Source organism: Corvus hawaiiensis, chromosome 30 (assembly GCF_020740725.1).
Source record: "Corvus hawaiiensis isolate bCorHaw1 chromosome 30, bCorHaw1.pri.cur, whole genome shotgun sequence".
In the NCBI taxonomy this organism is placed as follows: domain Eukaryota; kingdom Metazoa; phylum Chordata; class Aves; order Passeriformes; family Corvidae; genus Corvus; species Corvus hawaiiensis.
In genome coordinates this window covers 18985881-19003287 of record NC_063242.1, presented here as the reverse complement: position 1 = coordinate 19003287, position 17407 = coordinate 18985881, and the positions used below count along the sequence as shown (strand labels likewise).

Sequence of the window (17407 nt, the reverse complement as noted above, 5' to 3'; positions counted from 1 at the left end):
AGGTTTGCAAATGCAACTGATGTTCTCAGCAGGAGTGGCCAGCTGACAGCCCAGGGGACAGAACACTGTCCAGTCAATCCGCTAGCAAGGTCTTGGGTGCATTTGTATGTGCACTGAGACAAGAAGATATTTAAGTACAGGCACAGCTTAACCAGCAGGACACAGTGCTATGGAAATTTAAGTGACATTACCCACACACAGGCTGGCCATTCCTACTCCAAATAAATAGTCAGAAATAAACAGACTCCAATGATAGGGCAGTTTCTTAAGCAGAAATCCAAGAGAAATTTTCATATCACATCAGAAAATAACATAGTATTTCCTAGCATGATTATTTTCTTCTAAATATGAAAGGCTGCCACCAACTCCACGTTGAACATTAGGTGTCTTGTAAGCTCTCTTGCAAAAGTGTGATGCATTTAGGATAGTAGGATAAACTTACAAAACCAAAACACTTTTAAGAAAACTTCAGACTACTTTGAATTTAAGCCTAAATACACAGCTGATACTACATCTTACTATAGAAAACGTAGGTTAAGGCAGCTAACAGACTTTTCTTTCTCCCCTACCACACTCAACTAGGAATAGCTCTAAGGGGAAAATTACTTGCTTGAGAAGCTTCAGTCTTCAGGCCACTTAAAATGTCAAGCCAGCCACAGACTCAGTGAACCCATGCTTGCTACAAGATGCCAGTGAGACAATGAGTTAAAAATGCAGACAGACCACTTAAAAAAATTCTTTGGAAATACAGCAAGATTTCTTTTATCTCCAAGTGTTCAGCACCTGTGAGATGTTATGTTCTATCATGCAGATCAGCACAGAAAGAGGGTTTATTTTTTTAAGTAGTTGCTATTCATCAAGCCAATTAGGCATCTGCAATTAGAACCCCTATAAAGCTTGCTTTAAAGCTGCTCCACGCCCATCGGAAGGAATGAAGCTGCACAACAATGCATCTCCTGTATGAACAGGTAGTCTGTTCAGCAAGTATTTAGGATTGTAACTTTGGCAACCTGAGCGACCAATTGAAGAGGCGGGGCCCAAAAGGGCCAGTACTGTGCTACAGGTAACACTATCTCCCCTCTCTCCTGAAGTCAGGAGGAACTAAACTGGTTACTTAAAGGTTGCATTTTTTCATAGTTCAAATGACTGCAATGAGAAGGCAGGAAAACAGACTGTTACATTTATCCAAGAGCATTGAATTACTACATCTGCTGTAGTCTCTTCCTTTTGCTTTTCCAGAGTATTGAGTTTTTAAGCATACTCATTTAAGCAGTTTTGCTTTTTCAGGTTTCCTTATTTAACATAGTGAGCATATAAAACTATGTCTCTTTTCAATTCAGTTTTATCTTTCACACAATATTTCTATGGAATAGACAAGCTGCAGACTGTATAAAGCTACATTACCTAAAGCTCCTAAGTGCGTTAGTAAATGACACTCTACCCCTATTAAAGCAATGGAGACCTTCTTTAAACTATCATTAGGCAGATTAACTGAACATTATTTCATGAAACTTGCTACTTGATTAGACTACATAGCTGTAATATTTCAATTAATGGCTATGATAATTTCTGTTCTGATGAATTTTCAAATGCATTAAATGCACTTCCTTAAAACTGACAGTGCCTGGGAAGACTGCAGAATCTTTATCACTGAAGATTTCTTGAAACAGGTTGGACAAGCTTCTGTCAGCAATGACGCAGACATAATCCTACCTTAAGGGTACAGAGATGGACTAGATGACCTTCTAAAATCCCTTCCAGCTCCTTTTTCTATAATTATTTACTTTTGAGGAACTTCCAGCCATTTCCTTTCCGACAGCAATCTATCAATGAGATTGCTTTCCTCCTAAGTTTCTCTGCTTCTATGACTACAGTTTTCTCCTTATTGATATCTTCTGCTTTTCAGAGGTAAGCAGTAATTGAAAAAAACTAGACTATTTCTTTTATATAAAACACTGCTCACATTTCTATGCTGATATATATTTTTAGTACAGAGTTTTAGATTTGAATTAATCCTCAGAAACCATCTTGATAAGATCCACATGCAGCAAGCATCTAAATAATTATTTCAAGCCAGAGTTAAGAGCTAACACCTGTAGAAATAAATCAGTTTATAAAAAGCATTATTAAATTTCTTTAGTTTCCTGGGAACTATGCAAGTGTCCCACACATTCTACAGATAGGAAATAAAAGCAAATAGAGTTTTAATGACCATTATTCTGAGCTGCTGAGCACTTCTGAACTCCATGAAAAGTCAACTGACACTGCCATACCCAACATCTTTGGAAACTGGGATGTAGGTGTCCTACCCATTGTCGTATAATGAATTGAAGTTAAATAATAGCTATTTTGGCTGAAGAAGGCCAAAATTTGGATTTTTTTGCAAGCGATCAGTTTAAAAGAACAAGAAACTGGATTTTTTCACATAATGGTGGAAAACCACACCCTTTACAATATAGCAATATCAAAATTCAATAAAATCCCTTTTAAACTCCATGAGTTTAAAGGATTCTTCAGTCTACATCCTATAGATATAACTCATATAACATGTCTGACCATGTCAAGTTCATGTGTCATAAATTCTGCTTTTCATGGATTTTAAATAAAAATAATTCCACCATTTCAGCGTTTAGTACATTGTACATGCAAAAAGCTTTTTCAACAACTACTAACTTTCCCTTAATCCACCTTCCACCACCTTTAAAATAAATTTTGCTGACATTCAGATTGGAAACTCATGAGTCAATTTTAATTCTTATTTATAGACTTCAGAAACAAGCAAAGTCTAGGCAAGTCTGTGTTTGATGTTTCTAAAATATCTTGCAGTACCATTTTCTATAAGAGGATCCCCACCTTCTGAAAGAATTAACTATCCTTCAGGCATGCCTTTGATGTTATCATGGAAGACCTAATTTTACCTAACACGGTGTGGGACATACTGACAAAGGGCTAGGCATGAAAAAGACTGCCTGGTGGCAAAATTACCTGGCCACACCCTGCATGCATTCTAAAGAGTATCTTGCTTGCATAAAGAAAACCCAAACTTGAAAATCACGTGCTGCACACCCCAAGAAACTAGAGAAAGGGTCACTTAGAAGAAGTCTCTACATCAGAGCTTTTTGTTTGTTAAGTTTTTGTTGTTCAGACATGCCATAGATTGCCAGATCCCATTCTGTCAGTATTTCCGCATTTATCTGTGGTTGACATCACACCCACTCCAAAAAGAACCATCAACAATTAAAAAAATAATTTTAATGTAAAGAAGCCTGCTATAGTTTTCTTTTCAGTTTCCATATTGATATATGCTTTTTGGTTGCTTGGGTTTTTTTTAATAATTAACAACAAAGTGGCACAGCCCAGTGCTGCAAATTATTGAATCAAGACTTTCAGTAGGAGGCAGGTAACATACATAACTATAAAACAATCTCCAACAGTTTTTGAAATGAAAAAGTGATGGTATAACTGAACTGAAATGAACAGACCTGAAACTGTTTTGAGGCTGGTAGAAACAACCAAGGCCGCTGAAATGGTCTGGGTAAAGATCCACTTGCATGACTAAAGCTCTTAACTCACAAAAACTCACCCATTTTTATTCCAGCCTAATATAAATACTATTTCATGCATATGGATATGCTTGTTAGAAGATACAGTCTAATACTGTTTTAATTCCATTCAAAAGAATGGATCATGCATCTTTAGATTAGCAGAACAAAATGTTAACTTACATTTTTAGCAAAAAAACCCTTACGAATACTACTTGCAAAACAATATTACAGTAACAATACATATGGTGCAATAATTCAACTTTTCTGAATTACTGAAGAATGGACAGACACTAACAGCCAATCTGTAGTAAGACTGCTACCACAGATCACATAAAGTAAGAATAATCATATTATAAAAACCTTATAAATTTTGCTGAGAAAATTTAGAACATTAAAATCTGAAGAAATCATTTTCACTTCAGTAGCATTAATCTGCAGTGCGATTTTGCACAAGTTAGGGGAAATAAACAATGCAAATAATTTTAATGTATCTGAAGCAACTAAAGCCAAAGGCAAAAGAAAAATAATCCATTGAATAACATGGTTTGGAAATTTTGAATCATAATCCATTAAAGATAAAATAACATTTAAATATTTTGTAGGCAAGCAGAGATTCCATGTAACACTGTGTTACTTTTTCTTCACTGACCTAGCAGATCATTTATATGTGTTGATAGTTTAATCCTGTTTAACCAGGCTTAGGTGGTCAATCTCTAAGGGTCATTTGTAATCATCCGGTCCAACTTTCTGCAAAATGTAAAACATTAAAAATCTATTTAGTTCCACCCAGAGTATTCAAAGTTTTCCTGTGGTAACTGACAAACACCAACTTTAATCTGACAAACCCAAACTTTAATGATTTACCTTGTACTTCTTTATCATGACATTCTTTCAGTTTGGACCACAGTTCCTTGAAGAAATCTCCTGTAGGTTCTGCAGAACTAGGGCTCCCACAGCTTCGTCCAGATGCATTCATCTTGCTTTTTGCTGCTCCCAGCTTCTTTGACTCGCAGAAGTGGCTCACTCTCAAACTTTATATTTTAAATTACATAGTTATGAAACTGTTTCTGAAGAGACGTGTACGTCTGTAACAACACAATGACAACACTTACATTTGAATTTATCAGAATATAACTTGTAGCCATGGATGAAATACTAAGTTTACTGTCTATCCTTGTCGAGGATATATATTTGTATACTTTTATACTGATAGTCACCCTGAAAGCTTGGATTATACTAAGTATTTTGCTACAGGTAATTACAAACTAACGGAATTTTCCTCCCCTTAAAAAGCCATCAACTTAAAATTAGATTAAAATACTTAGGAGTCTTTATTTTTTTCCTAATTCCTGTTTTCCAAAAGTAAGCCATAGTGCCAAAATCTGGCTGCCAGTGAAAGCATTTGACGAAAGTTTTATCAGAGATGGATTTGTGTATATACATCCTTTTTATAAACTTGGATTCAAATTACACCCTTTTGCAAAGAAAAGCTCACATCCCCTTGAAGTCTTCATAATTCTACATTGAAATTATTCCCATTCCCTGATTTAAAAAAAAAAAGGAGATTAATCTCAAAATCTATAAATCTCCAAAACATTAATATTTGAGAAAACTATCAAAATCAGATAGCTCTGTCTTAAAAGCTTGACTGCCTGCAAAACTTAGGATAATTCACCCATAATTCTCACTTGTTTTGAAGGGTTTCTTACAGAGATGATGGCCTCAGGCATTCTACAGTGGTAGCATGGTACTCAGATCTGGCTCTGAGCCAAGCTAAGATTCAATTCTACTGGCACTGTGTGTCCAATATTGAAATACTCCTGTAATCGCTGTCCTTCAGTTCCCTCTCTGTGAAACTGGACATTCTAAGTTTTCCCTATTTTTATGCAGTCAATTTTAAACAAACACTTTTGAACAGGGACTGTCATTATCAGGTGGACATAGCTATCTCTATGTCTCTGTGATATAAAATACAGTAAAAAAAGAAAGATAGGTATTTTGTACTATTCCTAAATTAGCAACTTGAGCAAGCAAACCACCGCGCCTATATTGCCAAATGGAAGGAACTATTTGCTCTCAAATTTTCGAGGCATAAGGTATAGCTCAGCTGATAAAAGGTCTATGACTAGTCAAGAAGCTGCATTTCCTATCTTGAGAGCCTTCAAACAACTTAAAGAGTATCTGAATGCAGCTACTGCATTTAGCTGGTCCCCCAGATTCACCACAATAAAACGTTCAGTGGTCAGTAACCAAGTGTAAGGCTTGGAGGCTTTGGTTCCACTCTCCTGTCTCGTCTCTCTGCGCACCATCCTAAGCAAGTCACTTTTTTTCAGTCTGGCTGTATTTACAATGAAATAAAAATAATGGAACAAAACATTATTCTCAACAGAAACACTTGAACTGTATGTTTACGATAGCATAAGGATATTTAAATGTTACAGTACTGAAGCAGACACCTCCACACTTGCTTTAACCTGCTCTGTCCATAGAAAATTCAGCGCCTATTTCAGTATATGGTTTCAAGTTAGCAAGTGTTATCTTCAGAGAAGTCCTTAACAGAAAATAAAATTACCTTTTCAAACTAGCAATGCCTACAATTCTCCAGCAGAAGTTGAACAACAGTTTGCTTGCATCTTTGCAGATGAAATGCTCCACTTTGTGTGCAGCCACATTAAGCCATCTCACAATGCTTCTTTGTGGAATCAATTGCCTAGCGACATTAGGAATGGCTTTCAAACTCTTGCTTTGCACCTTCAACTGATGCTTCAGGATTAAGCTTTTTCTCTATCTAGCACTAGGGCAGTGAAAACAACAAGCTTGCTTTCACTTACTGTTTCATATTTAAGTATGTCAGATGACTCATTTCCACGGAAAGGTCATCCGACTCTAGACAGTAAATGCTGGCCCTAATACTTGTTTGGGGTTTTTTTTCCCCAAGATGACTACAAGAAAAAAAAATGCACAAAGCCTGCTCAGAGTTTCTGCAAGTTATTAGTACATTAACCGACTACAAATAGGGAAAAAAGAGCAACGCATTTTCCCAAGCTTCATCTGCTTCAAGATCCCAAAATGATACACTGCTTCCCACAGGTGTTGAACCTCCCTTAAAATACAGGGCCCGCAAGAAGCGTTCAAGTCGAGCCTTTAACACGCCTGGGCAGCTGCACAGGCATAAAAGTGGTGGCTTAGTCTCCAGTCCTATGAAAGTGCTTGCCAGTCCTTAGGGGGAAAAAAAGCCTGAGCTGGATGTACGGACACTTGCAGGCAAAGACAGAAGTGGAAGCTGCGTGGGGGGAGGATGGAAGCACAGTGCTAGCCCTTCTCCCGGATGTCCTGCTTTGCTGCTATCCTGCCGACTGACGCTTTCATAGAACCACTTAAAAGCGTCCATTTCCCTCTTCTTCTACAAATAACTCCTTCCGGCACCCTGAAAACACGGCTTCAACAATGACTGCCTCCAGCAATCGATCAGCACCGGGAATGTGCCGAGGCTGCTTGTCGGAGCTGATACCTTCCCGCCAGGAACACACCGCCCCTCCGGGATTCTGGGGAGCACACGGCGCCTTAATTCCCACCAAAAACCACCGGCTGCTCCTACAAACTCAACTCTCCTGTACCTCCCGGCGGTGAATTTTGTTGTCCTTTCCCTCTTGCAAGAACACCGCACAGAAAACTCACTCGAAAGACACGCCGAGATGCTCTGGGAAATCCTGCCATGACCAACACCTGGGAGCTTCCCGCCAGGCTTGGGTTACACCCCGCAGTCGGGACGTCAGAGGAGCGGTATGGCATGTCCCCCACACCGCTTCTCCCGAGCGGCGGGAGCCTCCCAAGCGGAGAGAACGGGGCTCCCTCGGGCAGGCGGGACAGTGCCTGCAGAGCGCCCGGCGGGGACCCGGAGGGGCTGCGGCGGGCCCGTCCCCGGGGCGGAGCGGGAGCGGCGCGCTCGCGGTCGCTCCCCGGTGGAGGACGAGGAGAGCGCGCGCCGTTACCTGGTTGGCTCCCGGCGGCTCCGCGCGCCAACGGCGGGAAAAAAGGAAAAACTGCGGCGAGCGCCGTCCCTGCCCAGGGAGGCGGCGCGCGGGCAGCTCTCGCGAGGCTTCCGTGCTGCTCTCGCGAGAAAGCGGGAAGTGAGGGGCTGCGTCCCCCCGGCCCGGAGCCCGGGCCCCCGCCCGCCGGGGGCTCAGGTGGCGGGAGTGATACGGCCACAGAATCACAGGATCAAGTGGGCTGGAAAAGACCGCTGAGGTCATCGAGTCCAGCCTTTGACCAAACACCGCCATGTCAACTAGACTACGGCACTAAGTGCAACGTCCTTAAACACGTCCAGGGACAGTGACTCCACCACCTCCCTGGGCATCCATTCCAATGTCTAATCGCCCTTTCTGTGAAGAAACTCTTCCTAAAGTCCAACCTAAGCCTCCTCTGGAGCAACCTGAGGCCGCTTCTTTTTGTCCTGTCTCTTGTTGCCTGGGAGAAAAGGTTGACCCCCAGCTGGCTACAGCCTCCTTTCTGGTGGTTGTAGAGAGCGATAAGCTCTCATCTCAGCCTCCTCCAGGCCAAACAACCCCAGCTGCCTCAGCAGCTCCTCATGGAACGTGTGCTCCAGACACTTTACCAGCTTTGCTGCCCTTCTCTGGACATGCTCCAGCACCTCAATGTCCTTCCTGAATTGAGAGGCCCAAACCTGAACATAGCACTAGTGGTGCGGCCTCACCAGTGCCAAGCACAGGGTCCTGCTGGCCACAATATTTCTGACACAGGCCAGGATGCCATTAGCCTTCTTGACCACCTGGGCACACTGCTGGCTCATGTTCATTCATCAAGGTCACCAGATGTTGTCCCAGCCCTCTCTTCCTGTGGCCTGGTACTTGGGGTTCCCACAGAGAGCTGCCAGAGGGGACAAGCCAGGCCCTGGCTGGTGCCCCAGTTCAGTGTTACCGCAGGCACAGAACAGTCTGGAAAAGCAAGGGTGTGTGCAAGAGTCTGCACTGAAACACATGCTGCCCCTGCCTTCCTGAAAGAAGTTCTTGCTGGTTTAGATGTGAAGAGGGTCATTGGGGTGTACAACTGTGCCAGAAGTGGCCTTGCCTTTAGGGCTATGCTGTTAAATCTATCTGTGCCACAGGATTTGTAATCTGGTTGCTGGGGTTTACACGCAGAAGTATTTGCAGCGCTTCCCTTCTGCCTTCTTGATCTTAAGAGTTTCCATGGCTTGTCATTTTACTCTATGGCAGAGCAGCCTAGGCATATTTTTATGTTTTATGTGAGTATGGAAACCAGTAGGCACATATAATTAGCACAGCATAAGGCTGCTGAACTTTTTTGTCACTTCTCAATGTTATTTTTTTTCCCAAATTGCAGATCAATGTTCCTTCATTCATTGGGACCAGCCCTGCTGTCTGCAATGAGATAAACCCCTTGATTTTAAGAAGTTCTTAGTGATGAAATAGAAACAAAACACAGCTTTTCACTGTTACTATTCTGCCTTCACATGATTCCACTGGACCATTTTGGTATGTATGGAACTCTTGCAGAGGCAGCTTGGTGCCATGGCTAGAAGACACAATGGTGATCAGTTTGGAAGGGCCAGTGCTGAAACATATACCTTCTAGATTGCTAATAGCAATATTTTAAAAGTTAGGTGTTCAGGTATTTCGTAATTGTTAGTAGCTGTTCCATCTAACTCTTTTTACATTACTCAGATCACTCAGGTTTCAAGAAAACATCATAAATAAGGAGCTACAGCATAAATAAAACTGGATCTGTAATACTATTTCAACACTTTTGAGGTATTTTGAAGTACTGGCAGACAAGAGATGGTCCATGATTCAGGCTTCAATCTGTTGTTCCCGTTTGTTGAAAATACTTTTTGTTTCCCATCAAGTATATACCATGAATTCTGAAGTATTTTGAAGAAATCTTGTACTTAACTTTTCTGCTTGTTCCTCACCATTGTTTAACCACTTGTTTTTCAACTTAAATAAAATTAAAGTGGTATTCAGGAGCTCAGCAGCAGATTGCTTACATTGTAAGTTTGATCCATTACCAGATCAGTAGACACATGGTGGAGCTAAGATTAGCTACATATTTTGGAAGAAGCTGTCATGTCATAATAGGCTGTGATAGACACTCCAGTCTTTCTAAATAATGCTTGTTGGCTGCTTTTCATTCTACTTTTGAAACTTCTGTAATCTAAAAGTTTGTGATGTAGGCAAGTAATAATTTCCTCAGAGTTGAGAGAAGCAGATGTCTTAAATCTACACACAGATCTGGTAAGTAGCAATAAAATAGCCCTCTTGCTGATTGATCAGATATTTTACCATAAGCTGTACCTTTCTTACTATTTATAGGAAGCACTCTGGCAAATAATTATGTCATCCCTTTTATTCCCCAATAAACTGTGAGCTGTTTGTTTTCATATTCTCTCATGTTGAACTTTACAGCAATATAAATCCACTGACTTCTACAGTGTTATCCTTATCTACTCCACAGTAAGTGAAAACGGATTAACACTAACGGTTGAACTTTACTTTTATCTCCCTTCCAGATTTATTTGATTTTATGTACTCTGTAATCACATAGTTGGCCACTGAACAGATTCCTGGCTCATTGAACAGGGTAGAAAACCATTGGAGAGTCTGATATTCCACAGTCACTTACACTGGGTGTCTTAAGATGACTAGTCTAACTGGAACTGCATCTCATTCACCTCGTAAGAGTGATCACACACACCTAGACATTAAAACTGTGGGAAAAAGCTTCACTACTGCCGCGCTTGAACAGATACGAAACTTCCTGTGGTGTCATGGCTCGTGTCCAGATTTCGAAATAACCCTTGCTGTGGCACATGAAACTAGGTGACAGAACACTTATCCATGAGCAATTCTGCAAAAAGGGAATCTTATTTTGTCCTAGCCCATTTTAGACCTGGATAGGCTGGAATGTTTAATCCTGTAATAGTAGGTGGAGCTGTTGATTTTCAGTTACAGTTTAGTGGCAATGCTTTTCTTCTTGATGACTGGACTATTTACCAGCAAATCAGCTAATAACTGAAGTTCTGCTGTAAGAGTACTGCATTGTTGCAGCACAGATATACTTAGAAATAGCCTTTAATTCACACACACCCCCCTCCCTTTTTGAGGGGTCGTACAGAGGCTGCATCAGTGTTTCTAACCACTCAGGTAGCAGCAGGTGACCTAGTTCAGTGCATATGCATGCAGAGTAGGGCTACAAGAGATTAGTAGAAAGATTACTTTTTTTGTTTATATTACTTTAAATTTAGATGTAAAGATTAAAACCAGCTTTGAATTACAATGGGAAGTCCAATTTAAATGTTTTATTTGCATTATGCATAAAGGTAGCCATTTAATTCTTTGCATATATATATACATATATATATATATATAAAATAAAATAGTGAGGTCCTTATGTATTTGCATCAGACATAATAGATTACACATGCATATACATGGCCAGTGTGTTCACAGCCTCCCTGTCTTAAAGATCTGCAACTGAAAGATAAATATATTGTTTAACTCTCTAGTCATGTTCATTTAATGAACTTTATGTTGCAGTTGCCAGTAAGGACATCAAAGGAGTCCAACTTCAGATTCAGCAAATAAGACCATATGGCACAGTTCAGCTGCTACCTAAATGGGATTTGAACTGGAAGTGTAGGAAATGGCAGTGCTCTGAATAGCATGGTTTCTTACATCTGGGAGGGCACACAGACCACAGACAACACCACTGCTGTCTGGCACAGGTGGTTGCTTTTTCTGGAAAAGTAGGGAGGAGCCACTCCATCACCCCCACTAGTTGAATCTGATTCTTCTCGAGTTGCTTGCGTGGCCACATTTGAAACTGAGCCAGGATCAAATTCCCTGATGCCAGTAACACTGTTCACTTTAAGGAACCCTCTCTGAAGTGCTTTCACTGCTCCTCCTCTGTAGTCAGAAATTGCCAGGGCTTATTCAACTGAAACTCTCAGGTCTCTTAGGAAGTCTTGATGGAGGGGAAACAAACAAAAAAAGCAACCTGAGGGATGCTGTTGCAGGACCCCAGTGCAGTGTTCCTGGTCTTCAGGCTTAAGCAGCAGCACCTATTTGGGTTAGCTGCATGCAGAAATGCTTTGCTCCTACTGATGTTTCTCAGGTTAACATGACCACTTTGAGTAGTTATGCATATTTATCTTAGCTTTGGAAGGCTGAAGTAAAAGTTTACCTGTGCATGAATTCATGCCACCTACCTTTTACTGTAGTGAACAACATGAAGTCAGAGACAGAAAAGAAACAACATATAGGAAGTAATATTTTACTTACCATTTGGGAAAAATAAATCCCCAAACAATAGTCCCTGCTCTTCCAGCCCCCTAAAAAATAAAAGGCAGCTGAAGAAGACTCAAATAAAACAGAACACATAAACTGGAGGGAGAGAGGATAGCAAGCAGCATTTAGAAAAAATAGTTTATTTAGTTTGAATTATAAACATGTTCAACATGTTCTGTGTTAAAATCCTATAGGTTTAGAAATCAAAGCTCTCTTGTAGCATTTTATAGGCTAGACACAGAGTTCTTGTGCAAACATGCGGTTCAGCCATATGTAATTTTTCTTTGGAAAACGGTTTATCCCTTAACAAGTTTTCCTTACGTATTTGATAGCAGAATCAACAGAGAATATAAGAAAATTAAACTTTTTTCCTGATGAATATTTTCAGCTTCTTTGAGACTACAAGACTTTTCTTATGTTCTTTTCTGTTTAGCCACACTTTCAAGAAAAAATTTTGCTCGCAGATACAGCGCTACTAAAGAGAAGGTGATTTCAATTCATTGGTTTTTAAAACTGCTCAGGAGGTCTTTTTCTTGGCACTCTACAAAAGAATAATATTCATTCTAGCATCAACCTGGAAATAGCTGGCAGTAAACATAACTGAAGCTTCCTGTTGCGTGAGTACCATAAAGTCTTACATAATCCTGTATAGATATTTTGTATCTAGTGGTTTGTATCCACTGACTCTGATACGGGTTTTTTTCACATCACAAAAGAGACTAGTAATTGTTTTGCTTAAAGATAAACAAAATCAAGAATTCCTGGGAGATGGAAGTAGCTGTGTGAGGGTTTTTTTAAATGTAGCTACACAGAAGTTGAGAAGATTCACATTTACTGAAGTTAAAGAGTTATTTTGTCCTAACAGGCATGACAAAACCTGTCTTCATTCCTTTCTATTCAGCACAGCAAGTAGTTCTGTGCTCCAGTAGTTAATCAGTTACCAGATTCCACAGCTTTTGTTTTCACACTGTTTAATTTTTCTTATTTGACACAGAACCTGTGAATGGATTCAGCTGCAGATACAGGTACAACTTTCAGGTCAGCCTACTCTTTATGACTAGCACTGCTTTTTATTACCATTACCACCACCGTTACTCACTCTAAACAGGTAAATTTCTAATAAGTATGTAGAAAGAAAGCAGGAAGAATGACAGGTAAGTTTCCTATCTTACCATGAAGCTAACTCTGAGTAGGTAAATCTAGGCTTAAGTAGCTCACTCTATAAAATTGAACAATTAAAAAAGTTAGTCTGGCAAGAATTAGTAACCACACATCTTACTGTAATGGCACTATGCCTTATCACTACACTGCTGTTATGTGGCAGAGATTATAAAAACACTGTATAAAAGAGAAGACCAATAAGCAATACTTAAGTGAACTGCTCAAAATACTAAGCTGTTGGCAGTGGAGTTTTTATCTCTCACTCCCGTGCTAAGTTCATTGAACTGTCTCTCCAGTAAATACTCTGCAGACAGAGCAGATGATATTGAGCTGCACAAAGAAGGCTCAAACAGCTGCAATTACAAAAATCCTGTCAACAAGTGCCATAGAGACTGGCAGTACTCAGACACATTAAGGAGAGACCCTTCAAACATCAGAGAATTTTTTTGCTTAAGGTTATCTTAAATTAATTTTAAAGAAAGATTTTCAAAACTCACCCTTCTGTTTGAATTGTGAAAAGTTCTGTTCTTGGTCGGGGTGATAAATATTTACTATTGACTTCCCCTCCAGCTATAAACCTCAAGTGTAAGTGAGATGAGGAAGCCACTGTGGACCACACTAGAGAATGCCGAGAGGAGATCTGCTGCACCTAAGATATATACAATGTGCAATGGATAACCTAATATGCCTTTCATTTAACTGGCTGGGCAGGTTTCTGCATTCTGGAGAGCATGGAATCATACCAGAATTTGTTGGCATAACAGGCCTGTCAGACCGGTTCCTCGGGCGCCCAGGAACCTGCCCAACCAGTCTGCATCAAAGGCTGGCCCAACATGCTGCAGCTCAGCTCGGCTGGGGAGGCTTCTACGCCGCGAATTATTCACGCCTCTGTCAACTCCCAACATACTACTCAGAGAGAATGATGTAGCCTCCAGCAAAATAATTTACCGAGGGGTAGGGGAGTGATACATCCTTGTTAAGTGGAGCAAGATCTTATTGTTATAAATTTTGTTTCATTTTATATGCAGATGAACTGGGCTAGAGGTCTGTCAGCATAAGTGCAAAGAGAAACAGGGAAGAAAATGTCTTTTTTTTAAACAATACTAACAGTACCAACTTATTATAATGAAATAACACCAAATTTTTAGTGTGACCAGCTAAAAACCCCCGAAATTGTGCACTAATTCAGATTTATTTCTGGTACAAAATGTATTTACTCTATGCATAGGTTCGAACATATTTTTGTTACCACATGGGAGACGGCACATTGGGAGCTTGCATGTGGAATATCCACCTTGTGACTTTGGTAGAGCCCTAGGTCTGTGCAAGCTGACCCTGAATTACTGCATAGCCTGTTTCAAGGTGAAACAGTTTAGAGAACATGGCGTGTATGGGACATGCTTCCATAACTGTGAGGAACTACAACAGCTGCCCTGTTACAATAGCACATGGGCTGCAACAGCAGCTGCACTGCTTCTTGTTCATGGCTGTGGGGCAAGAATACTTGCACAGCAGTCCTGCATATTGCATAGTTATTCAGGCTGTAGGCAGAGATCAGGATATGCCCTGACAGAAGCCTGCATCTGTGTAAACTTAGTACTTTTTTTTTTCCAGATACAATTATAGGCTATAATTTTCAGATCTCCTGCTGTGATTGTCAGAGATGTTGAGTAAAATCAGTAAGACCTGTAAAAGTCTTAAGACTTCTGGAAATGTAATAATGGTTTTATATACAATGTTTTCTAAATGTGTGCTTATTTTTTATTTAGGCACCTAAATTTAAACACTCAGACTTGAAAAGGTTTGCTGTATTGAATGTTGTCAAAGGCTCTGATTACCTGTAGAAAGCTGTGTTTGTTCCTAAATTGATCCCACAGTGATATTTTTAATTTTTAGATCATCTTTGCTTGCTTACCCATTTTAATAGTAGTTACTAGACAACCAGTGATCAGAACAGGAAGTTACCACCAAATTCAAACAACGTTGTGTAGCATAGGCATTGTTTTCACCATTGACCAGAATAGGAAAGACAAACTGATATTCAAATATACTCAGATGATTTTACTAGAGGAGAATAACCCTTCCTATGAGACTGCATCTTATGACTGCCTTGAAAGGAAGGCTCTTTTCTGAAGAAGACAACTAACTGAGCTGAAATGGCAGATGTATGCTGTTTGTGCTTGGAGTCACACTGCCTTAGGCTATGATTTCATACAGCTAAGCAGGGCTGGGCTGGGTCAGTACTTGGATAAGAGATTTGCAGAAAGTCCGCTGCAGGAAGTGGTTTTGGTGATTCAGGAGGCTGTACTGAATAATCGGGCACCACTGCCAAATGTGATGGAGACATTGGGTTCTGAGTATGCCCCAGTCTTGGTGCTATATTAAATGGAAGTTTTTAAAGACTCCAAAGTCCTTTCCACAAACACTTCATCTTGCACTGTAAATCCCTATCCAATGTGAATGTACTGTGTCTGCCTACAATTTGGTTTTATGAGTGTCGCATAATTGGATAAACTGTGTAACTGATTAACACAAGTAAATTACCACCCAAAATAGCTGTAAGACTGTACAATGTGGAAAAGGTTCTGCTTGTATAATAGACTTTGGGAGGGCTGGTGTGCTTCAAAGCTGGTCTACTTCCAACTATGTCAGCTGGTCTCATAAAAGATACTGTATGAAATTTTCCTTTCTGCATCCTGAGCTCATCATTAAACTTGGAGTCTTATAGTGAACCTGATGGTGGAACTTTAAAGGCATTGTACTTGCCACTGAACTCTTTACTGGATTCTGAAAAGCACAGGCATAAAAGGGATGTTTACTATCTCTTCCTTTGACTTGAGAGCTTAAAGGAGCTTGTTCTCTCCAGACTCTTGTTCCCCCAAACAAAACCCACCATGTACACACCTTAGAGATCCAGCAGGGGCTTTTCATTAGTTAGGGCTTCTCATACAGAGTTGCTGGCAGGACTGAGACTTTAAGTTATGCTTTTAAATTCACTTCCACAAGTTAGAGAAATTTAATTTTTCATAAGTAAAAGGCAAAGGTATAAGACAAAGAAGATATTGTATGTATCAATAAATTTTTTGATAGACATCACTTGACTCTTGTTCTCAGCCTCGTAACTCATGACAGTTCTAAATATAGACTTACCACAGACATAAATATTATAGTATCAGGCTTGCTTAGAGTTCTCTGTGAGACAGATCGCTTTTCCTCCTGAAGAAGGCAGTATAATTACCTGAAGGACCGATTTCTCTCTTATATATATTCTGTCTTATAATTTGCATTAAATGGATTTCACAGAGGAATTATCTTCAAAATCAAACCTACTGTTGCAGGCTTTTCCTATTGAGAATGAAGTAAATGCTGTTTGTCCTCTCCAGCTTCCATCAAGAAAAGTCTCATAATGCTTATCTGTGAACTCTACCAATTTATACAGTGATCACATAAAATCTTCTTCAGGAGAAGAGTCTCAGAGGGGTGCAATTCTGAAAAATAAGACAATATAAATGGTACAGGCTTCAACTTGTTCTTATAGTGAAGGTATGCACAAACATTCATGTCTACAAGTATTCATTACAGAGAGTTTACAACATACCTCCCCGTAGCTATCAAAAGCTGTTCAGTATATTCACAAGCAAATTCAGATAACACACATGCCCCCACCCCCTATCAGAGTTAGGTAATATTTCTTTCCTCTTGACTAGTTGTGTAACAGTGTACGGGCAAGAGACTGTTGGTTCATAAAGGGCATAATGAAAAGTAAGCCAAGTCCTGCCTTGGAAAAGGAGGAGAGGTAGCAGCAGTTAATTTCTGACCTAGAGGCTAACTAGAGAAAAATGCCTTCAAGTGAGCCAAGGGATGCAACTTAAAGCATTTTTGATGCTCTTCTGAGCAAGAACAGGTTTAGAACTTGTTACAGCTGATTTGTTGATGACAACAGTTTCTCCTTTACCTTGTCTGAGACAGCAGAACTGGACATTGGCAGAATATAAATAACAAATTACAAGAGAACTACCACTATTCTCACTACAAGAGTAAGCCTAAAGTAAAAGCTTGCTATTTTTCTCTGAGAGGAAAAAGCTTTTAAGTGTTATTATTTTTTTGGTGTCTTACAGACATTTAGGACTGCTTTGCTGTTTTTTTTATGGAGAATAATCATTACAGAAGAGTGAGTATTTGCTGTAAAGAGAGTTATAAGGCAGGAACCAGAAGAGGCATTGCTGTCATTCTTTGGGTGTCTGAATAACAAATACTTTTCTGTTATTTGTCTTCTTTTTCAGATGATACTCTATTAAGCAATAGGCTTTCTATATGAAGACATGGAAGCATGAGATATCATGGACCTCACAGTTATCTTTTCACATGCTGAAA

At 39.9% G+C, this 17407-nt stretch overlaps 1 protein-coding gene across 4 annotated transcripts in view; it reads right to left on the bottom strand.

The window, feature by feature from the left end:
- The window catches only part of RBBP8 (RB binding protein 8, endonuclease), a 44388-nt gene extending 27879 nt beyond the window's left edge, over window positions 1-16509 (bottom strand). The window contains exons 1-3 of one of the 4 annotated variants that reach the window (XM_048289543.1): window positions 13531-16509; window positions 11867-11916; window positions 4410-4630 (exon numbers count right to left, since the gene is read on the bottom strand). In XM_048289543.1, the coding sequence (XP_048145500.1) occupies window positions 4410-4521 (112 nt within the window). In that variant the 5' untranslated portion in view covers window positions 4522-4630; window positions 11867-11916; window positions 13531-16509. Of the gene's footprint in view, window positions 1-4409; window positions 4631-7223; window positions 7471-7537; window positions 7635-11866; window positions 11917-13530 lie in introns of those variants that run through there. The other 3 variants (XM_048289544.1, XM_048289545.1, XM_048289542.1) reach the window with 3 other exon arrangements.
- Between the last annotated feature and the right edge of the window lie 898 nt (window positions 16510-17407).